General features: G+C 35.5%; 2 protein-coding genes across 2 annotated transcripts in view; one reads left to right on the top strand and one right to left on the bottom strand.

The window, feature by feature from the left end:
- The window catches only part of LOC105231935 (neural cell adhesion molecule 1), a 246,667-nt gene extending 240,177 nt beyond the window's left edge, over positions 1 to 6,490 (top strand). Inside the window, exons 10-11 of the mRNA XM_049449667.1 lie at positions 3,038 to 3,211; positions 3,738 to 6,490. Coding sequence (XP_049305624.1) covers positions 3,038 to 3,211; positions 3,738 to 3,971 — 408 coding nt within the window. The 3' untranslated portion in view covers positions 3,972 to 6,490. The remainder of the gene's footprint in view (positions 1 to 3,037; positions 3,212 to 3,737) is intronic.
- A 6,551-nt stretch (positions 6,491 to 13,041) lies between these two features.
- LOC105231818 (uncharacterized) lies at positions 13,042 to 13,729 on the bottom strand. Its single transcript, XM_011213287.3, has one exon. The coding sequence runs from the start codon at positions 13,601 to 13,603 to the stop codon at positions 13,121 to 13,123; it is 483 nt and encodes a 160-aa protein (XP_011211589.2). The 5' UTR covers positions 13,604 to 13,729; the 3' UTR covers positions 13,042 to 13,120.
- Between the last annotated feature and the right edge of the window lie 10,707 nt (positions 13,730 to 24,436).

Here is a 24,436-nt window from a genome sequence, read left to right as displayed (position 1 = left end):
ATTAATGAGCACACACTTACAGGTTGTTGCAATGATGTAGCTGTGTGCGTGCGTGATTTCTATTGATACGGTGGTTATTTAAAGCAAATTTCAATAAAAAATACATGTAAATGTGAGCATGTTTGTGTTTTTGTAATTACACTGCAACTCTTTTACGATTTTCCAATCAGCACGCACATACACACATACATGCTTATATGCATATAGATATATAAGCAGTTATATAGGTCTGTAGGTTTGTGTACCATGCCGCAAACAACATTATATGTGTGCTGCCACACTTTTTGAAAAGAAAATCTCATTAATTTCTTTTACATTTTGTTATTAATTTCATATTGCCGTGTGCAAAAGCAAAAAAAAAAAAACAACACCGTTGGCGCAACTATCCTACATATATACATATGTATATGTCGCTGATATTTTTTTTTTATTTTAGTTTCCATAATTAAGTGCAATTTTCACCGGTGTACGCACACACAGGTGCTTCGTACGCACTCAAGCACTCACACACACATACACACACATGTAGATGCAAGGAACGCTTGCAGTTTTCGCCAATTGCGTAAAATCTCATTTGTTTTGTCGCTGAGATATTGCTGGCACAAAATCGCTTACACTCGTGTGCAATTTATTTTCACATGTGTGTGCATGTTTGCATGTGTTCGCTTGCATTTAAACTCACAGGCGCTGTTTTAATACAATTTTAATCACATACTTCATTAATGCTCGACAATTATTCAGGGCAGCGTGACGGTGTGTGTATTTTTTCCATCGTTGACAGCTGCCCGAGGACTTTACGCGCTGGCGAACAAAGTAAAAAATAGTTAAAAAAATACATTTTTCACTACTGTAATATTAATTACATTTTTTTTTAATAATGGGGCTACCAAATAGCTGTTAAGGTCGCCAATAATACAAATAAATGAAATACTGTTTACTTTCTGAAATTTAATTTACCCCACTCTTTTTTGAGAGCAAAATTAGCAGCATAATATACTCTTTAAAGACTGAAATGCAAAAACTTTTATACCTGAAAACGTCTTTGGGCAATGGCGCAAATTTTTGCTTTTCAGGAAAGATTAGTTTCCAGTAACTCGGAAGGATTTACGATCCATGAAGCTCACACAGTGCATTCTGACTCAAAACTCACTCCTTCAGCTTGTGCTCTACACTAGTAAGTCACCAGTATGGCTTCTGAAAAGTGCACAGCGCTTAGCCACCAGATAGTTCATGGCTTTAACCAAAACCCACCTGGCGGGAGAACGTTCCTCGTAGCGCTGGACTTGTCAAAAGCCTTTGGCATAGTCAATCACACAACGTTATTTGAGGACATCGAAAAATCTACGCAACTTCCAAGACTGAACATGTGATTTGTGATCTAACTGAGCGTTCATCAATCATCCCTACTATTTCGAGGTAAAAACTCCAAACTGAGAAGAATTAAAAAAGGGGATGGTGTCCTCTCTCAGTTACTGTTTGACTTATATGTACATATCGAAACTCCCGCAACCACCTGAAGGAATTTCTATCACTTCGTACGCTGATGATTTCTTGATAGTTATGTCGCGCAGTGGAATCAATGATGTGTACTCAAACGTACTAAGTCTCCCGTACTAAGTTTACAGCGACCATATTCACAAACTGGACGAATGAGTACATAATTGACCTTAATATTGCAGTCCATGACGTCAAGATTTCGACTCTCAATAATCCCAAAATTTTAGGTTCGAATCTCGACAGCCTGTGCTTCCTTACTCCTCACACGACCGCAGTTATTGCCAAGGTAAAGAGCCGCAACAAAATCCACGAGAAAACAACAAGGGTGGGTGGCAACATACAAGGCAATCGGCCAGCCGGTGCTTAACTACGCGGCACCAATAATGGTCGCTTAAATGCGATGAAACTCAGACGAGAAAACAGCAACCATGTCAGAAAACAAGCACTTTACTTCGAACTCCGACAGGATACCCCTTGATGTCCCCCATTTAACAGCTGCATAGTTAGCCCGTAAGCTCCCAGTTAAGGATCATAATGAACTCGTCTCTAAGCAGTTTTTGCTAGAGTGCTTTCGTATAATCTAAAGGTAGTATCTTAAGGGTAGGTGAGCTGTGGTAACCCTTACACTACTACTAAGGGCCCTTTGGTTTATAAGATGTTTTGAGTCAATCCTCAGATGTTCATGATATGTCCTGTGTTGCTAGTATTCCAAGGCTTAAAGTGTTCTTCTAGGGTACATTGCTTCAAGCAGTTTCTGAAAGAGCTATTTTAGGGCAGCTTAGAGGAATTGAGTTCTTAACTGTCCCCAAGTGAGCCAGCTCGTTAGATCAGAAGGTACTTAAGCTCTTTCTTTAGAATTCTTGAAGGACCTTCAGCTCTGAAAGTATTCAGTGCGGTATAACCTAGTTGCGCTACGAGTAAGTTGAGAACAGATTGTCTTCAAAAAGCATCTGTTTCGTAAAACACGAACAAACTTTCGCTCAAACACAATATTAGAAGATACAGAGTCAATTCAAAAGAAGCTTGTATTGTAAAAGAGCGATTCTTAGTAATCTTGTCTCATATAGATTCCGAAACAAAAGAAAAAAACTAGAATCAACCACTATGTTCAGCAGAATGCAGTTTGGTCCCTAAGTCTCAATTTTTAATGAAAAAAGTCTCATTTTTTCTGCGAAATCATACGAGGACTTCAGAGTCAGCTCACTTATTTTACTTTACTCTTAGCTTTTCTGATTTGGACACATTGGGTATTTCAATCTTCAGTAGAGTAAAATTCAGTATTTTCTGGATTAATACACATTAGGGTGGTTACTAATCTGGGAAGAAAATATTTACATTTCACTTGATAAAATTGTATATGGAAATCTGCCATCTTACGAAGTCCGAAAATTATTCAATTTTTGCGGACAACCCTAATGTGTGAAATATATGTACATATACCAACTTCTAGGAATAATAAATAAAATTTTAACTTTACCTCCACTCAATTGTAGATATACATATAATAAGATTTCATATTTTATCTCGCAACTGTTTGCAGATGAATGACACATTCCAACAGCCAGGAAGATGGCATGACTTCATACTGACACCTGAACATCGTCCCGCATCGGAGCCACTTACACACATCATGTCATATACCATAAAGAATCTACATCCTGGCGCTTACTACGAAGCGATAGTGCAGGCGAAAAATAGCTACGGTTGGAATGAGGTAAGCACAATACACATACAAACACTATATGCGTGCATTATGAAGATTCATATGTATGTATGGAGGGAGAGCAAGTAAATAACTGTATATGCACTAAAGAGTGAAGTAGTAGCACTCAGCTGCTGTAGATTACTCATATTCCTTATATCCCGCCCACCATTTCCTTTACTGAGCTATGCGTTTCTCCATCAGAGATGCCACCCTACCGAGGACTGCCTGACCGCAACGCAGCTGCTAACAAAGCATAAATTTTATTTACGCACATCGTACACTTCACTCAAATACTTTATCTCAATCTTTCGACTAGCGCCAGCACGCGCACTGCCTTCGACTCGCAGCGCAACAAATCTCAGTTGCCATGTCGCAAAGCGTAGCGAGGGTCTTTCCCAAACGCTGTGTGTGTGGAGATCTTCTTCTCGGCACACTTCACTTCACTACTTTTCTTATAGAGCAGCGATTAATTATTTCAGTCTTACTCACGCGTGGTCCATTTACTTCATTACTCTTTTTTCGTTTGTGATTGCAGGTCAGCGATATCTTTCAATTTATCGTCGCCAGCAATACCATGGACATACCGCCGGAGGACGCTGAAGTGGTGGCCAGCTCCAAGTCGCGCAGCAATTCCGCCGCCACCGGCAGCACGCAATTGCCAACGCTCACGCATAGCCGAACCATGGCATGGTGTGCGTTCTTCGCCATCGCGGCGAGTTGCCTGCTGCAGCGCAGACATCAGCGACAAATTTGCCTCAACGTGGGATAAGCGAGCGAAACGAACACGCGCGCGTCTTAATGAGTATGTGTGCAGCTTCGTGGGCGGCAAATTAATTTAACGTAAGAAATGTAATTCGATGCTTTTGTTGATTATTTATTTTCAATTTAAGTGATAAGCAAAGGGTCAAGTAAAAAAAAAAAACAAAAAGTTGAAGCAGAAAGATACCAATAACGTGGAAAATGTAGATTAAGATAAAGTAAGGAAACAAATTTATTGCGATAAGCAGAAAAACCGCAAATGATTGAAAGTATCAGCAGAAAAAAATATCAAATTTTAAAACCGCAATTACGTTATCGTTGCGAGTCAAGAGCTGTTTAATTAATTTGTTCAATGGTTATTTTTGCGAGATGAGAGGTAATAAAGAGCAGGAGCTAAAGCGAAATTTAAGTCAGAGGGTTCATTATTAAGCGACTACTATCGGCTTACGGTTTTCATTATTTAATTAACAAAGTATATTTGAACATAAAATACTTTCAGTGAATATGAGGTTGATGAGGCTTTTCAGACTGCAGATTTTTTGCGTTAATCAGCAACTAATGCAACAGTGTAGAGAATTTGCTAATTGACTTAATTGGGCACGCTGTCTGAAATGTATAGATATCACAAGCATACTTTTTATATTTGAGGACAACAATATTTGTGTCTATCTTTATAGATTTATATTCCTATAGAAGTTGGAATACCATATACATATAACTTTATGTTCTATTTGTCGCAGAAGATGACAGTAGGAAACAAGTTTTAGTAGTGTAAAATATATTTTTGTAACTTTCTTCCTGAAGAGTCAGTCAAACTAAATTTTAGATAGCTCCAAAGCATAAACAACACAGAGTCTGACTACGCTTTCGTAGAGCCAAAACACGACCTTTGGTGAGAGTTCCCACCCTTCCCTTTTGGCGCCTCTACAGCAGTATAAGCAATCGTTCTTTATGCTCTCCTTAAAAATTGGTCTCTTTTCTATCAAGAATAAGTCCTAGGTATTTCAATTTATCAATAGTTTGAAGACGTGACCTTCCAAAGAAGGGGAGAGCTACGTCAGGGAACTTATTTCTCCTAGTAATTTCAGTTTCACTTGGGTTGACTTCTAAGCCGCTTCTATTCGCCCAGTTGGGTATCACACTGAGGTACCCTTCGGTTAGCTCTTGAATGGTATTGATATATTTCACTTTAACCATAGGAACATTCACCAAGATCCAAAGCATTAGGGAAAGTACCCCGCCCATTGGGATGCCCTAGTTAACCTTCAAGTATGTCTTTCCACTATCCCACTTCGCACCAACCGGTAAGTCGCAATCAAGACTATACATGAATTGCTGGAGACTTTAACCACTGCCTCTGGTCGCTTATTGTTGAAAAACCTCCTCGATTTCGAGAAAGGTGACTACAGAAAATTCTTTGCGGATAAGAGATCTCTCTAACCATGATACTACAACGAGCAAAGCAAGCAAAGCATTGTTGACTGATGTTCTGTTGATATAGCCATTTTGGGCACTAAACAGTTTACCTCTTGGTATAATTCAAGAGGATTTACGAAATCTGGATAACTATCTTCAGATGTGTCTATCCGGATTCTTAAGTTCTTACGCTCCGTAATTTTTAAAAAACTTCGGGATTATAGCTTGAAATTATCTATATTTTAGTTACAGACCTACTTCTGGCCAAACCTACTTCTGACCAAACTATTTCGAAAGAAAAAAATCTGAAAAATTTTTCGACTTTTCAGCGTCAAAAATTGTAACGAAATTATATATGTTCTTTCACAATAACTGCCTCAATCCTGCAAATTCAAGCCATATGCCGATCTGTGTGGATGGTGATCAATTTTTTTCATAAATAATTTTTTTTTTATCTCATGCGATAACGAAGCATTTCAGACAATTATTCAATTTAGTCAATTACCAAATTGTCTACACTAAAAGACATGGCAGAAAAATGCTAATTGACTCAATTAAGCAGCGGTCTGAAAGGCCTGAAAGTATGTCACATAAATTGTAAATACAGAGTGTTGATTTAAGTAATAAAAAAAGATTAGATAGTAGAAACGTGTAAATAAAATAAATTTTAAAATAAAACATATTCCATAGAGCTAAGGTCACTGAGATTATTCAAATAGAATTGGAAATTTCAATTTCCGCACACATGCACACGACTTTTTACAATTAAAAGAACACCACTTACATATACATATATAGAAATAGAAATATTAGTGAAATGAAACCGAAATACTCGACGCACACGCAACCAAACACACATACACACATTTGTGATGGCGTGTGCCTGTGTGTGCGTGGAGTTAGATAAAAAGCGTACCACCAGCAAACAGAGTTTTATTGATAAAAGTAGCAAAAAGGAGCATTTTCCGCTTGTAGACGCAAATTTAATGAACTTTGAAATAGTTTTTACTCAACAAGTTCGTAATTTATTTGAATAAACACTGTAAATAGCATTTTAAGTCACCGTAAATAAAAGCAAAAAAAAAATAGTCTTATAAAAAAAAAAATATTAAATGGAAATAATAAATATTATATTTATTTATGTATGTAGTAACGGCGATGGCGGCACATTTGGAGCCATACAAAGCTCATAATTATTAATGTATTATTGTATATTGCGGCTAGTTTGTAAGTAATTAACACACGCGCATACACATATAAAAAAGAAACGGTAAATACATATGTAATTATAAGCAACTTTACAACAAAAAAAGCAAAAACAGAAAATCAGAAAAGCGTATGTAAAAAGCAGCGCTTTTATGTGAATTTTGACACATACTTATAGACAAAAAAAAAACAAAAACAAAAAGAACAACAACCAAAGTTTAGCGCAAAACAAAGTCGCTTTATCAAATGAAATCAAGCGAATATGGCAACTGTGGTGTGTGTTTTTGCTTAGGCCCATGGCAACGCATAAGCAAAGCGGACTAAATTAATGCGTGAAAATAGAAAAAAATCATTTCACTTTGATTAAAATGCACTTTAGAAATTTCGCAAAGACAACAACACGAAATCATAAATATTGAAATTGTAATAAACGCAGCTGAGAATAGTGAATGTAAACATAGACAAAGCAAAGAAACCAAAGATGAAAAAATCATAAAAAATAATTAATTAAACATAGACAAATTTGTATAAAAAACTAATCATAAATGTAAGCACACGCGTGGGAAAAAGTAATTTCATGTAATTAATGCCGAAGTGAACAAAAATTAAAGCAGCAATTAGTTGGCGTTAATATTTCATTTAAAAAATCATGAATAATGAAAATGTATGGCAAATAATTTTTATTAGCTAATTTTCATTAATTTATAATTTTTTTTAAAAACTGTATAAATAAATATAAATAAAATAATTATTCGCCAGCATATGCTTCCATGTTATTTTAAAAATTTGGCGTGGAATATTTTTACTAAGTAATTTTGCAAATGCTAGGTTTTTTGTTTTGAAACTAACGTGTAGTTTTTTGTTACTTTTTATGTGTTTAAAATTAATTTGGAATTATATTGACTTTGAATAAAATTAATTGAAATATAATAAGATAAAATTTATTATATGAAATTAAATTAAAAATAAATAAGAAATTAAAATAAATAAACTTTTATTTCAATAATTAAACTAACGTAAAATAATATATAAATAAAATTAACTAATAAAAAAAATTAATAATTTTAGCTAAGCATTTGAAAAAAAAAATTATAAAATTGTATGCCGTTAAACAAATAAATTAAAAATTGTCTATAATAAAATAACATAAAATAAAATGAAATAAAATAAAACTAAAATAAATAAAATAAAGTAAAATAAAATAAATTAAAATAAAATAAAGTAAAATAAAACAAAATAAATAAAGTATAAAAATTAAAAAATAAATTAAGAAATAATTGAAAAAAATAAAATAAAATAAAATAAATTAAAAAAATTAAATATTATTATAAAGAAAAATGGATAATTAAAAGATATAAGACTAAAAAAAAATTAATTAATTTAAATAAAACAAATCTAGAATAAAATTTAAAAAGTAAATGTCATAAAATGTGGTCCTGTTTTATATGTCAAGACTAAAATAAAATAATTAATTAAAATTAATAAATAAAAATTAATAAAAATAAAAATAACAAAAAAAAATAAATTAAAACTTGAGAAATAAAGCAGAACAGAGAATAAAAAAAAATCATATAATGAGATAAAAAAATTGAGGACGATGAGCACTTGCGGTCAAAGGAAAATGCTTGTGCACTGTGTACCAGTGAACGCAAGGGTATCTATCTCAGCAATAACCCACAAGCAAGGTAACTTAAGTAGCATATATGAGATTCTGGAAGCAACATTTCTGTGCTTGGTAAACATCCCCCTTCATACTGCAGATCTGGTGAACTATTTAGCGCTCATTGAGGTGTGGACAAGCATTTCCTCTGGAGTCAAAAGGTGGAGTCACACACCAAAAGTAGTTCTCTGGCTGTGTGGTGGAGGGCTGTGGAAAAAACTACATTTGCAAGGAACCTCGAACGCTATCAGCATTTGTGTTACACTTAGCTCCACAACAACCATGGCACTTAGTGCCATTCTGCAGAGAAGGCCTCGTAGTGCCGCTAACAGCAGAATGTAAACGTTTTGATGCTGTATTTACCTCGCGTGTTCTACTACTAAATAGCTGAGCTTCACAGGAGCTTGGCCAGCACTGTGCTACCCTCGGCACAATCGCCGCCGCAAGATCCCTTTAGCCCAAGAGCAAACGCAAGAGATCGTGTGTGCTATTTGCTAACCTCACCCTAGTTGTGTGAGTTCTAACGGCCCGCGAGGAGAACCATACTCAAAAATTGAGAATCCTGCTGAATTCCAGGTGAAGTATTTGTACGGAAGAAGACAAGGTGCAAACATCTCAACATATCTTCTTCATTGTACCACGAAAACAAGGCTGAAAGACTACGGAGCTCTGGCTTTTAGACATCCCACCAAGCTGATGAGAATAGAAACTAAAGCCTTGAGCAAATTTATTTGGACCACTAGACGCTTAGCTGACTTTAAAGCAGATACAGGGACTCTATTTATGTAGCTTCAGAAAGATTTCCATATATTAGTACAAGTTCGATACCTGGATCAGACATTGAATCTAATATAACCTAATAAAAAAAAATTAAATAAAAAATATTTAATTAATTAATTTAATTTTTTTTTTTAATTTTTTTAATTATCTTTAATTTTTAATTAACTAATTAATTAATAAAATATTAAATATAATTTTTAAAAATTTTAATATTTTTTAATTAAAATTAAAATCAATTTAATTAATTAATTAATTTAAAATTTTTTAAAGTAAAATTAAAATAAAATAATTAAATAATTTTTAAAAATTTTAATATTTTTCAATTAAAATTAAAATCAATTTAATTAATTAATTAAATTTAATAAAGTAAAATTAAAATAAAATAAATTTTAAAAATTTTAATATTTTTTAATTAAAATTAAAATAAAATAATTTTTAAAAATTTTAATATTTTTTAATTAAAATTAAAATTAGTTAATTAATTAATTTTAAATTTTTTAAGTAAAATTAAAATAAAATGAATAACATAGAAAATATAAATTAAAATTAAAAAAAAAATACAGTAAAATTAAATTTAACAAATTTAAATAAAATAACATAAAATTAAAGAATAAAATAAAATTTAATGAAATAAAGTAAAATGAAATTATTTTAATAATAATCCGCTCTTTCCTTTAGCATTTAGTTTTGCCATTTATTTCACTCAGCAGTGATTTAACTTACATTACAACAAAAACGAACAAACTGTAAATAACATTTATTTAAATTATCGACATTAATTTTGCCGTGAAATAGACACGCATACATCCTTAAAATCACACACACATGCACACTCCCCCTTTACACACACTGAGACCCCACCCGAAAAAGCCGAGTAATAACACACACGCGGTGAAATGTAATTACACTAATATTTGCATAATTATATAGCGCGTAATAACTGTATTTTATAAGTAAATAAAATATGGCAACATTATATACAATATAAAGTTATGTATATAAACGCGTACATACATATGTGACGCCATTAGCTGCACCGGCAACCAAACAAACGAACCAAAGTTGTTGTCTTAGCTATCTTGTATTGTAAAACATACACGCAAACATACAGAAATGATTGATTAAATGTAATGAAATGAGATTTAATTAATTACTTAATAAGAACAACACGAAATGAGTCAAGTAATTACATTTAAATATTAAAATTATTGTGTTATTATTATAATTAATACTATTATTGCATAAATATGTATGTGTATGTGTAAGTAAGCATGATTACGGATAAAAAAAACTTAAGCTATATACTATATACAGTATATGTATATATATATATAAATATATATGTATGTATAAATGATGAATAAATACATGAATAAAAGAACACAATAGATGTAAATGAAACGTGGCTTCTTTATTATTTGTTGTATGCAGATCTTTCCGGTAATTAATCACTCGGTTAGTGTATTAATAGCTGGTGAAATTAGTGCGATTAAAAGTTTTTGTCGCACACAGCGTATGCCAGACGATTATATTATCATCTATGATTTCTTCATATTATCGGACTCAGACTTTTAGGTAATAACAGGTTTTTAAATTCACAGAAATATTTAATAATTCATCAATGTTTCGGCCTCTCTTTTTTTCTGTCTGCAAATGCGTCTCGCTTCCCTCCGTCACTGTGCCGTCCCACAGTTCCCTTATACCAAGTGAATGGCAATCAGAGAACTTTCCTCACTTGCGGGAACTTCTACACATGACTTCATCGTCCTTATTATGCGTAAATCCACGATTTATCACCCTTCCCGATGTCATAGACGTGTTTCGTAGCACCGCTGTCGTTTTTTAAAATATGTCTCGAACCTTTTTTGGATGATTGACAATTGTATGCGAAGCAACATGAAAACTGCTAGTTCTACTAACACACAATAGTTCGATTTTTCACATGTGTCACATTTTGTCCTTTAAATATAATTTTCGACAAAATTAAATTTTCCATATCATCGATAAACACTGGTCTCTGATGGAGCTTCATCGCCAAACCGACTTCTAGGGACATCAAGATACACTCTTGCTGAGTTAATTACAACAAAGCTGTGAAAAAAATACGCTGGCAAGACTTCGGACGCAAATAACTTCAGAAATGCACATTCGATTTCACAATGGAGCCAAAAACATTTTCACCAGCACCTTATAAGTGAATTGCCCTTCGGAGATCGGCTATGGAAACTACCATCCGTTGCAGACAACGAGATGAGAAGAATCGAGAGAACCTCTAGCAGGTTCTCATACAGAAATCCTTAGCAAAATTAATGTTCAGCATGTAACAAGTGCCAGAATAACTTTAAACCCTCTTTTCCTGCCCAACGAACCCTACACATCTGATGGGGGTATCCCTATGGTCCTACCCCACGTCGAGCAGCAAGTTTCCTGGGCGTACTGTTGGAAGCCCTCCATGACAAATTATATGAGCCTCAACAACCGTAAAGAGGACTTGATAACCGTTACAACATCAACTATATTAGTTTGGATACAATTAAAAATTTTGTTCTCTACTTCTGCACATCCATCAGTTCTTAGTGGAGCCAAATTTTCATGACTCCTTTTTCGTTGAATTCGACATGGAGTCAAAAAAAAATATTTTTTTGTGAACAAACAACGAGATGTAGAATCAATCAGAGTGTCTTTCATAGCCTTTTTAAACTTATAAAAATCGACACATGTATGACATTATAACTTCGCTGTGGTCGAAATCGATGATTTTTCTGTTTTATTTAAAATCGAAATTAATACACATTACCCCTAATTTTACCAAAAAAGATTATTTATTACATCTATGTTCTCCATAATAAATTGTTCAATCGGATTCACACGCTTTAGTTTAAACTGTTAAGTTACTGGCTAACAAGTCTGTTGGACTTGCATCGTTGTACAAATTCAAATTTTGTATGTATCTATCATCTGTTCTTATTCTCGACTTCCTTCCTTGAATGCTTTATGACTTCCTATCATTGACTGTTGAGTTCCAGAAATATCAGAGTGAGATCCGGTAGATTTTGCTAAGTAAAAATCCACTATTTTATTAAAATTTTATGTGAACTAAATAGCATATAGCCGATTTTATTATACTCAGCGGCCCACTGCCACGCCCACAAAATGGCGAAAACCGAAACCCCATAAAGTGTCATAACAAAACTTCGCTATATAAAGATATTAAAGTGAAATTTGGCACAAAGGATCGCATTAATAAGAGCATATTTGGACGTAATTTTTATCACAAAAGATTATTTATTACTACTAAGTTTCTGTACATATCTCGGAAACTACTACAGATATGTCTTCGCAAACGTGAATTTAGAGTCGTTTCCTTCAGGCATTTCCATATACAGTTCAAAAATGGAAGAAATCGGTTTCACCACGACCTCCCATACACGCTTTAGTTTGAAAATCACTAAAAGTGCGTTAACCGACTAACAAGTCTCAGAAACACTAAATTTTACGTTGTAATGGCAGAGTGTGAAGGCTTTTTTTAAAATTGAAAATAGGCGTGGCGTCGACTTCTTTCCTTGAAAAACCATATTTCAAGAACTACTAATCTAATTAATTGTTACAGCAAAATAAAATATGTAAATGACGAATAAATAAATCCCGATTATCACTTTATCATGCGAGAGTAAAAATGTTCGGTAACTTAAGCCCTTCCTTACTTGTTTTTTCTCTCAAAAATCCAAAAATATATATTTTTGAATGACTGAAGTATTGTTTCAAGCTTTTCACATTCAACAGTTTGTTAGACAATTTCGCAATTTTTCTTCGTCTTAATCAGTTTGTGTCCTCCCTTTTCCTCTAAGAGAATTATTAATTTTGTTTGGGTTTTTCGCACAATCAGTTTGTTTTTGAGCTTTTTTGAACATGCAGACGCGATAAGACTCGACCAACCTCGTGATTAACAGCAAGAAACAGAAAATAATCTGTTATGTTCGTATGTAAGCACTTCGATTCAAAATTAAAATAGAACTGATAATTTTTCACCACAAAAACATTCAAGACTTTATTTTGGGCACAATAACAAAGTTCAAACAAACACTGGGGAAAACGTTTCACCATACTTCACGACAGCGGCCCAAGTCATCTGGCAGAAAACCAGGACGGCAAGGGAAATCTATCATAGCCACCTCCATTAGCGGCACTGTACTGCCTTGCTTCGTCGCGCCTTCATATTTTTGGCGAAGTGCGCCCTCTTCCAGCTCGAAGCACTGACCAGCCGAACCGGCAACCTTCGCTGCATTCGGACATTCAATGAATTTCACACAGTATTTAGTACAAGGTCTGGGCGCCACTGTAACGCCCTTCAATTTCGCGGTACACTTATAGCGTACCATGCAGCTGGCATCGATGTTTGGTACGTTGTTGTTGATAATGATGAGTCGAGACGATGGTGTGCTAGTTGCCTCAGTATTGGCTGTTGTTGTTGCCGGTGTAGTAGTACGGATGTTAATGCGTAATGCAAGAGCGGATTTATCTGCAGCAAGCAGACAGAGTAAAATACCCAAGGTCAAGTGTAAGAGCGATAAACTACGCATGTTGTTTATTTTCTGAGGTAGATGTTGTTGTAGATATGCTAGAATAACCTAGTAGTTTTCAGTTCTTCAAGAACTTTGTTAGCGCACTAATCTTGCTGATATTCCGTTTGCTACTGAAATCGAGAAGGCAACAAAACGCTTCAGCAGCTGTAAGCTCAAGCTGTACTCGAAGCCAAGCGCGATAACCCTTGACCATTAGTTTGCGACGAGATTAGGCGATTAATATTGCGAGTGCATGAGCAAAGAAGGTGGATTTTGTGATGTAGTAATACAAATTAAGTAATTAATATTTTATATATTTAATACTAGCATTTGATTCGGTTAAGCACCAAGATAACTTCTAATAAGATTTCTTTTTTGTTAACCATGCAATTGTTTGTATCCCATAAAAAAATTGGGAAAGGCTTATATTACGTATATTTTTTTATAAAATTATTACAGTGGCTAGCATAATTACTATAGATTAATTTTCAAATGCCTGTTTTTTCGGCCATTTATTAAATCGTTTGTCTGGATAATTCTCAACTGTCGTAAAAATTTGTGTATCTTGATGAATATTGGTACAAATATTCCTTAGCGTTGCTTTAAGCACAGTGTATTTTTTAAGTAAAATCGCTCAGCGCATTCACCTGAATGCCATATTTTAAATACCAAAATTAATATTAAATAGCTCCATCGATTTAGGAGAATAAGATTATACGAGTAGGCGTAATGAAAGCCCGCTAGTCAGCATCGTTACCTAATAAATTTTCGCTTTTTGTCTAACAATTTGGCACTCAAATGTGATGAAGTAATGTCAACATTGTCGACACCACGAACATAGCTCATTGTTCCATCGATAGCGGTATTCCCCGTTGGCAATACGCAAAGTACCATAAATCTTCGGCAGAGCTTTACTCTCGCAAACTCGTAACGTCTACTCATCAGATGACGTCATCATCCATGTTTTGCATCATATAACAGGGCGGGGATGATGAGTGACTCTTCGTTCGTTCGTTCGGAGAGGACTTTACTTCTAACCTACTTTCCTGATAAGGTCCAATCAGTTTGTTAACTCAATACTCTCGATAGAACCTTACATATTTTTGGTCAAGCAATGCAACGTCTGGTCCATCATCATCGATTGGGGAATCTGGTTCATCATCTCCTGTTTTTATCTTTTCACTGCGTTTTGGGCATCAGGCACTAAATCACATCTGGGGGTTCTACAAGAGTATGCTCCAGTCTTGAAACCTTCTGTTAGTCGCCGCAACTTATCATACAATTTTCGAGCATTACCCCTATCGGACAGCTTATCAAGCTCTTCATACTTACGCATTTCGGCCTCTCTCTTTTTCTGTTTGCAAATGCGTCTCGCTTCTTTCTCTCGGTATCTACCCATCCCGCACGTGTTGTGGTCGATGGTAACGTTGCGAGGTAGGCAGACTGCTTTCTATCCGCTGCGACACGGCACTCCTCATCGGTGCAACTGTTCTTTTAGCTTTTCCGAAAACTAATGGTTTCGTTGGCAGCGGTCCGTAAGGAGCCTGAAATGTCGTCCCACAGTTCCCTTATACCAAGTTGCTGACGAGTGCTCTCGAAGAGCAGGAGTGCAGAGTAAAGTAGAAAATCGTTCGGCTGTCTGTTGCGATTGCAGCTTTTCGTCGTCGAACCTTGCTTGTGTTTGTTGACCTGCTTTTTATGCTGCACAGAGGCGGGTGCGTATTATGGCTGCCACAAGATAGTGAGTCGATGTTAGGACCTCGGACCTTCCATCTATCACAACATGATCGATCTGATTAGTGACCTGATGAATTTTCCTATGCTGGAATCTTGTACTATAGATGAAACGTATTTCTCTAACACCACGAACTGGCCAGTGCAGTAAATGCCACTTTAGGTCGTCTTAAAACGGATGGTTTTTTGTTACCCAGAGGATAATTGGTCTAAGACCGGAAGTCGTGAGCTGATTGGGATTTGTGCAAGGGTTCTTTTTCTGCGATCTCATCTCATCATTCAGTTTAAAGAACGCTCCACATTTCAGGCATACGGTAATATTATACCAAACGTGCACATGTGGATACATTATCGTAGAAAAATCAAGCCTTGGTGTAAAGCATTAGCCTTAAAAACAATCACTAATTTTCCGACAATTCAACAATTTCTTTTCAACACTCCATTAATAATCGTTTAAAGCTGAACCGCTTAGGCGACGCCCACCTTAATGCCGCGATTTTCGTTTGCTCGGCGCGATAAGCGAAACCGCATGCAGATTTTCATAAAAAGGTGCCAATAAACAAGCGAATGCATTTGGTATTTTGTGGTCAATATTGTGCGCGTAATTAACTGAATTTGATTAGCGCAACTATATTTGGCTAGCTGCAGTCCATCATTTAAATAAATTTGTCTCTGTGTGCGTGTTTGGTTGCATAAAGCTGCACGCTAATTCGGAGCATTTGCCAAGCGTACGCATATAATCAAATTATGTCGGCGTAACCGCAGTAAATTGCAAACGAATAATCGCTAATTGTTGTTGCTTTTATAGTGGAGGCTTTGTAGGCGCACCAACAAAGCGCAGTTCGTGGCACCTGGACTTATAGTGGGAGACTTTGGAAATGACGGCATTTTCAGCTACGTTTGTGCATGTATGTCTGTTTGTTTCGAAATCAATAAATATATAATTTTGAAATTAACCAATTGAAATTTGACCGAAAATTACTTAATTAAATGCATTAAGCGCTAAAAATCACCAACTTAACCAGATATCACATACCGAGATACATATGTATGTAAATGCCCAGATGTATTTAACAGAACAGTGTAACAAATAACTATAGTACTATCAATCGGTGTTGAGACTTCATAAAGTACACTGCATTGTCAGTAGGAGAGTTTTATAGTGAGAATGGGAGAATAATATACATTTATTGAGTGAGATAGCAGACAAGTTAATAAGGCATTTCTGTCGAAAATAACCAGAGAGTTTGAATACCGAGACAAAATATACTACAGTTACAGTTTGAGACATTAATGAAATTTCCACGGTATCCGTCTTGCTTGTAAGAGATGATCGTAGCAATTTTGTCTGTTTACATATCCATTGCGCCAAAAATGGCCCTCATCGCTGAATAAAATATGGCTCGAAAACCAGAGGCCATACAGCAAAGCGAGGTCGTTTGGGAAGGCGAGCGCCATTCACATTCTTCTTGTACACTAAAAATGTACGAATAGTACGATACGAAAGCCGATTATATTGACCTTAAAGCGAGCGAAGCGCACCAGACAAATTCTTTACAGAACATGAATTTTCTTAACAAAGTTGAACGTTGATCTTAAAAAAAAGGTATTGAAAAGAGAGTACCACAGCTTGGATCACCCATTAATATCTGTATTGTGAGCAATACTATGGAGGCTTGTCAAGAGCCCTTGTATCCCAAAGTTACTGCTGGGAAGGTGGAGGCAACGTTACCATCAATGTTGAGAGCCACAGACCAATAATTTCTTGTTCACGACAAACTTTCGAAAATCGAATTATATCAAGAAAGGGGTTTAGATACCAAGATCATTCGATTACGATATACAAATGTATTGCTTTAATTTGGGTTGCGTCTAAGAAAAATGGTTATTTTGATATATCCGTTACGCCTAACCAGTTTCTAACCAAAACTCGGGTCATTATTTTCGAGATAACGCCCTAATGCAAAATTGAGCCAACCTTAAGAAGCGATCGCGAACGCAGATTATATGAAATCTTACTAAAACGCTTACAGCCATAAGACACATTTAATTATTTTATTGTAGTAAAAGGAATGTATAAAATATCATTTAAATAACATTTGAAAATAAATATGAAATTACATTCCCCAACACTGCAATTTGCATTATTAAAAATTAAATTGGAATTTAATTTATGCTGCCAACCACATCAGCGTAGTTTATATAGTCATACTACACAATTTATGATATTTCATTATTTCTGACCCAACACTCGTGCGCATAAATCGAATTGAAATTCAAAATAGATCAAATATTTCGGCAAACATCAGATTTTGGCAGTCATTTTGTTTAGTTGCCGTCAAATTATGCGTAATATATTGTTAATGTCAATTTTATTATCATAATGTAATGCAAATGAGTTGATTACCAGCATATGCTCCGCAGTTACAGCACAGCACCCGGAGCCGAGCAGGCCGCAGCCACCGCAGTGTGTGCAATTAAAAATTGTAGATTTTTAATAAATATGTAAATGAGGAAATGAGTTCGCTCGCGTATTCTAAACCGATTTCATTGACGGCAGCAAGTCTTTGTTGTTGTATAACAACAATTGCTGTTGCCATTCAGCTGGACAGGGATTTGTGGCTCTAAAGAGACGGTTTACCATAACGTGGAGCACTCTATGTCGTATTCAATGAATGGCTGTATGGAGAATAATATGCGCACATTAGTACAAAAGAAGGGCTTACATAAAGGGTGATCCATTTCGAAGTTCCCATCAAACCTATTGGGAAATGTTTATAATCATTCGAAAGAACATTATTTGGAATTCATTGTTTGAATATTGTCGCTTTCAAATGTTGGTCCATCCGTTGACTACAATTTTCGATAACTCATTCGTGCATTCTGACTGGTAACTGGCGAATGACACGAGTAATGTTTTGCCCCAAGACCTGAGTCGAAGCTTGATTGTCCGCATGTATTTCAGACTTTACATATCCCCACAGAAAGAAGTCTAACGGTGTAATACTACAGGATGTTGGTGGCCAACCGACCGGTCCAAAACGTGAAATTATCTGCTTACCGAAGCGTTCGCTCAACAAATCTATTGATTGATGCGATGTGTGGGAAATGGCGCCTTCTTATTGAAACCAAATGCCGCTGAGATCACCAGCTTCAATTTTAGGCATCAAATAGTCGGCTATCATGGCGCGATAACAGCTGCCATTGGCGGTTACATTCTCACAGGCATCATTTTTGAAGGAATATGAATCGATGACTCCACCGGCTGACAAACCACCCCTAACTACTGTTTTTTCTGAATGAAATGGCAGCTCTTGAATCTCTCCACGTTGCCCTTCCTCCCATATCTGGAATTTTTGCTAGTTTACATATTCATTGAACCAGAAATTGGCCTGATCGCTGAACAAAATTTGTACGAAAACGTCGGATCTTCTTCGGACTTTTCAAAAGTCTATAGAACGATGTCGCTTGGGATCTCGAAGTAAAATGTGCAAAGTCGTTCCACACGCCAGTCCAAGTTGCTGCGAAGCGACTCTCCACGGTCTTCATGTACACTCTCAGCTGCTATATTCTCTTCATCGCATGCTGTACGTAGTCTATGCGATCGAATACTGTCCAATAGTGAATGTGGAGTTATAAGATGGGTGATGGTGTTGCGAACAGTATGCTCAGTGAGCCGATTATGTTGATCATAAATTGAGCGAAGCGCCCGAAACACATTCTTTACAGATCGTGAAATTTCGTAGCAAAGTTGAACGATAGTGTTGAGGCATAAGTCTTTCCACGATGAAATGCCAACAATACTGTATATGAAAGCTTGACACAACTTACGCGCTGTCAAAAAAAGGCGATTGAAAAAGTTCTTTTATTTGGATAACCCGTTGAGTTATGAATTCGGAAATTTTAATCATTTTAAATAGTTGCAATTTTGATGAAAGACTACTCTTCTCCGAAACTTTCTCTAAATCCTATTTTAGAAAATTGATACATAAAAAGACACGAGAGTGGTTGGGAAGTAGTTAGTGGCGGTATCCACTATCGCAAGACAAGCAAGCGTCATCTCATAATCGTCTAAAACTATCGACAAAGTGCACTTTACGAACCTGCTGCGAAGAAGCCGAAAAATCAATACTAGTCGAAGTATTTTACCATATCTAAAGAAGCGTTAATTGATCGGTGTAAGCTACAGACTGCTGATCCATGCAGTGTAATCTCCAGATTCGGCCTCATGACAAATCTTTTTTTAAGCCAAACTTAAAGAAGTTAAACGCTGGGGAGAATTATGAGACGAATGAGGAGGTCATCTCTATTTTATAAAACTTATTTTTCAGACTAGCTTAAGATACTCAAATATCGCTGTTTCAAGTGTATCGAATAAGGGAGACTATGCGATGAAGTAAATCCCTATTTTTTTCAAAAATTTTGTTTTTTTTTTGTTAGACTCAGTTATCGGATCGTCCTTGAATAGTACGTTTCACATATGAAAGTCATTACCATAGACATTTTAAGGAAAAAGAAAATCAGGAGCTATACGCATGGACGCCCTGAGGAATGATTTTAAATTATTTGATGATTTTTGTAAGGAAGAGAGAGCTAAATTGGGATGATTTAGATTTTATATTCTTGCAGCTTGCACGAATCAAAGCCAGGGAAATACTTTAAGTTCAGAGAAATCCAAGCAAATTTATACAGACATATCCTATATATAACTTATGCACTGACCGTTATATTCGGCATAAGATTTATTCGAAAACGGAAATATGAACACAATACAAACTAAACGATCGGAATCAAGTTCTTGTATGGAAAACTTTCGTATTTGACAATCTATCTTCACAAAAGTTGGCACAGGTTATTTTCTAAGGCAATGATATAATCTCCGAAGAAATTGTTCAGATCGGTTAACTATAGCATATAGCTGCCATACAAACTGAATGATCGGAATAAAATGCTTGCATGGGAAACTTCCTCATTTGACGATATATCTTTACGAAATTTGATATGGATTACTTCTTAAGGTAATAATATAATCTCCGAAAAAATTGTTCAAATCGGATTACTATAGAATATAGCTTCCATACAGACTTAACACATTACTAAAAGATATGCACCTGTGAAGGGTACATTAGTTTCGGTGCAGCCGAAGTTAACGTTTTTTCTTGTTTCCATTCATAGCAGTTAAAAAAACCACAATGTTAAAACTCAAGAATATTTCGGAGCTTAAGATTTTTTTTTGGTTGTTCAGAGTACTTCACTTATATGTTTTTGCCTCCGTCAAAGTCCTTGAAAAGATACGGTCGGTTAGAGTTGGTCGAAGTTACTTCCCTCATAGAGTCAGTATACTAAAAACTTCAATTTCATTGCTATGTTATGAACTCCTATGCAATAAAAATACGCACTTTGGTGCAATCAGGTGCGCGGTGCTATGAACTGCTTGTCAAATACATTACATAAACTCGCATTCAATCGCATGGCTATACATAAATGTGCTTGTAGGTGGATAATACAGCCGTGAATGGGCTTTCACAATTTATGTTTCGCAAATTGTTGGCTTTATTTCATTTTATTTATTGGAAATTTGCTTCTTTTCCACTTAATTTGCATCGAATTAATTCACAAATTTGTTTGCTTAATCTGGCAAGGTAATAAATTTGATATGCCGCAATAAATTAAATCGGATACAATCATTAAACTTTGTTAGTATAATTTAATGAATAAATTACCTGCAAATTAAAGTTTTATTTTTATTGCAATTTCACTTTTTTCAAATATTTTTTTATTTCATTAATTTTTAACCTTTTTGTACATAAGAATTCATCTGCTGATTTTTTGTTTAGTTCCAATACAGAAGTGGCAAAAATATTAACTCTTCCAAACATGATTTTTCGAATCTAAGTCGGAAGAGGTCTAATTGATATAGTTACACTACATCTAAAATCATCCAATAACCTCTCTAATATAGCTAGGAATAATTTAAACCTTGTGTTGCCACCCAAAAAAAATCATACTCTCTGCCGCCCAGGGTACCCGGGTACCCGTACACAAATTCGTACGTATAAGTGCGTTTTACGTAAAAGTAACTACTTTGCAATCTATCAGGATCTATGTATTGACATCTTAGAAAGATATTTCTACTTGAATGTACCATATAAATTATGTACAGATACCTTCATAGTCCTAAATCAGGAATAAAGCGCGCGCTGCTATAACGTAAATTTCTCGTTTCTGGAAAGGCAATTGCGTGGAATTCGAGTGCTGGAGAAACAGGTCACTCTCTGAATTGCTTTGTACTTCAGGAATGTTCGAGAATCCCGTGAAACGAATATAAGCTGTATAGTTCAGTTTCCGTCGTTGACTCGAAGAAACCAGGCGTATCGCAGCAGCCACTCCAGTCCTATCGATATTCGTAGTTATTTATTTATTGTAATAAATAAAAGGATGGAGGAGTTATCGAACAGTTTTTGAGGTAACGTAAATGCAATAAATACACGATTTATTTACCACGATAGGTTTTTAATTTTATCGAAAATTGAATGCGAAAAATATGAAAACAATATTTTTTTCGATGAGCATGGGCTATATATAGTAATGTAAAACGTATTTTCGTGTATTCTCGCATATACCTTTATGTATTCCAAAGAAAAACAAAGCTCTAATACTTCTTAGTACGATGCACTATGATTATGAAACTTCTGACGCAACTCACAAAAAACCAGAAACGATTTCGTTATATAATCAAACAAAACCTGGCGTTGACATCATGGATCAAATATGTTCGAGGTACTCCACCCAACGGCGAACGTGTAGATGGCCACTGGCTTTCTTTTTCAACATCCTCGACATTGCAGGTGTAGCTGCTTATGTTACCTATTATGAGAATAACAGCATGCTTCGCAAGAAAACAAATAGACTTTTCCTTCGACAATTGTCAGAAGAATTACAATGCCGATAATCGAAGAGCGAGCCCCGAACCAGCAAATAATGCAAAACCACTCTACCAAAATCGCAGTCGAAAGTTTCTTTGAAAGGCCGATAGTAGAGGTGGTACCCAGAAATGACCAACGTTGAGACGCCATTGGGAGAAGAGCTGTTGTTGGATCTTTTTATATTTGTAACGAGCAGCCTATTCGCAAACGACGAAAGACACGGAAATCCTGTATTGCGATCAGCATTCAGTGAACATTTCTAAATGAGTACATTGCAATGAGTAATTTTCAATTTTTCTTAGATTTTTAATTAATTCTTAAAATTTAGTTATTCAAATTTACTTGTTCAAATTATTACTTATATTTCACTGTGCAAAAATCAAAGAAATCATTCATTTTTTTTGTAACTTCATGTCGCAAAATAGAATTATTATTATTATTATATACAGCATATTTTATCAATAAATAATTAAAAATGAACATAATTTGTTGTAATTATCTTATAGATACTTATCTACTCCTTTTAGATATAAAATAATATTATAATCATAATGTATTTTACGAACTGCGCCGAATTTCTGTCGGGGTACCCGGGTGGCTGAGACGTGTTTCAATTTTTAAATGTAACATTTCTGAAGTTAGAAAACAATTTGAGCTATGTATAATGCACAATTCGCTAGATAATCGGTTAAACCATGGGGATCCAAGAGGATTTTAGCCTATCCTTTTTAGAAAAAATATTATTCAACAAAATACACGCCGGTGGGTACCCGGGTGGCAACACAAGGGTTAATCAGTGGATAGTACAGCAATATTTGTTAACATGTCTTGATCTCTCAGTGGATCAACATCCTATTTCTATCTGTGAAGCAGTGGATCTGCCAGAACAGGTGTTACGATAAATATGTTTCTGATATAGCTGAGTCTTGGTGAGGTCAATTCCTAACTTGCTCAAAAAGCACATGCCGACATTTGATTTCAAATAGAAGGCGCCAACTCCCACACATCGGATCGATGGATTATTGAGAAAATACTTCGGTGAGCACATAATTTCTCGTTTTGAGGCGGTCGATTCGCCACCAAGCTCCTGTGGAATTACACCGTCAGACTTTTTTCGGTGGGAATATGTAAAGTCTAAAGTCAATGCAGATAATCCTTCTTCGATTTAGACTTGGTTCAAAAAATATATGGAAAATAATATTCTTTTCATAGTCTCTCAGTTTTTGAGGTACCGATTTTGTATATGTCCAAAGGGGCCATGCAATCTCTACAGAAATAGTCGAGTCGAGATGAAGCCCCTATAGCATATAGCTGCCTTACAAATTGACCGATGGCTGCTGCCGAAGTTAACGTTTTTTCTTTGTTATGTACTGTAATTACTGCTTATCTTAATCGTTTGCGTGCAAGTTGTTGCATAATTTAAAATTCCGCATTTAGTTCGAAATGCACCTAAAACAGTATGAACGAATATGAATTCCCACTTAAAATGTATGCACACGAGCCAAAGCAATTGCGTAATAGAGTTCGCAACAACACCAACAATAGAGAGTATGAAAATGGAAAATTGTCAATAACAGAAAACAATTTCAATAAACACCTGTCAAAGACCGACATTGCCAGCCGACGGCTCTCCGCCTCCACTCTCACACGCCGCATCCCGAAGTGCATTTCTTATTGATATCGATGCCAAAATTGCTATTTGTTTTATTGCAGTTTAATGTTGTCAGACACTGTGGCAAGCACAAACGGAAATGCGCTGCAAATGAACGAGCGACAAAAATTGCAAACACTTTACTTTACTCACAGCGCCGACCGACCGCCGTCGCGGTTGCCACCACCACAAGCCGGCGTAGGACATTGAAATGAAATGTGAGAAAGACATGCAATTTGCGACAAAAAACAGAGTCGTCTTTTGCGTCTTCCGCGTCTTGTCGCCTTGTGCTTCCTTGTTTTGTCAATATTTCGTGTTGCTCGCTAGACATTTCTTATATCTACGAGAAAACCGTTTTTTGCTGTCAATTTTTATCGTCCGAATAAGAAGTAGTTACTTGAAGTGTTTCAGCTTTATTATCGCCGACTTGGCATGTCATTTGGTCATACTCATTTATATTGGCACCAGAGAGTGCAACACACACGCTTGACTTTGGGGCAACCCTTTAGGCGAATGAGTTCAAAGAGCAATTGATATTTT

The sequence above is a fragment of the Bactrocera dorsalis genome, chromosome 2 (genome assembly GCF_023373825.1).
Source record: "Bactrocera dorsalis isolate Fly_Bdor chromosome 2, ASM2337382v1, whole genome shotgun sequence".
NCBI lineage: Eukaryota > Metazoa > Arthropoda > Insecta > Diptera > Tephritidae > Bactrocera > Bactrocera dorsalis.
The sequence above is the reverse complement of the archived record's forward strand: the minus strand, read 5'-3'. Positions and strand labels throughout refer to the sequence as shown.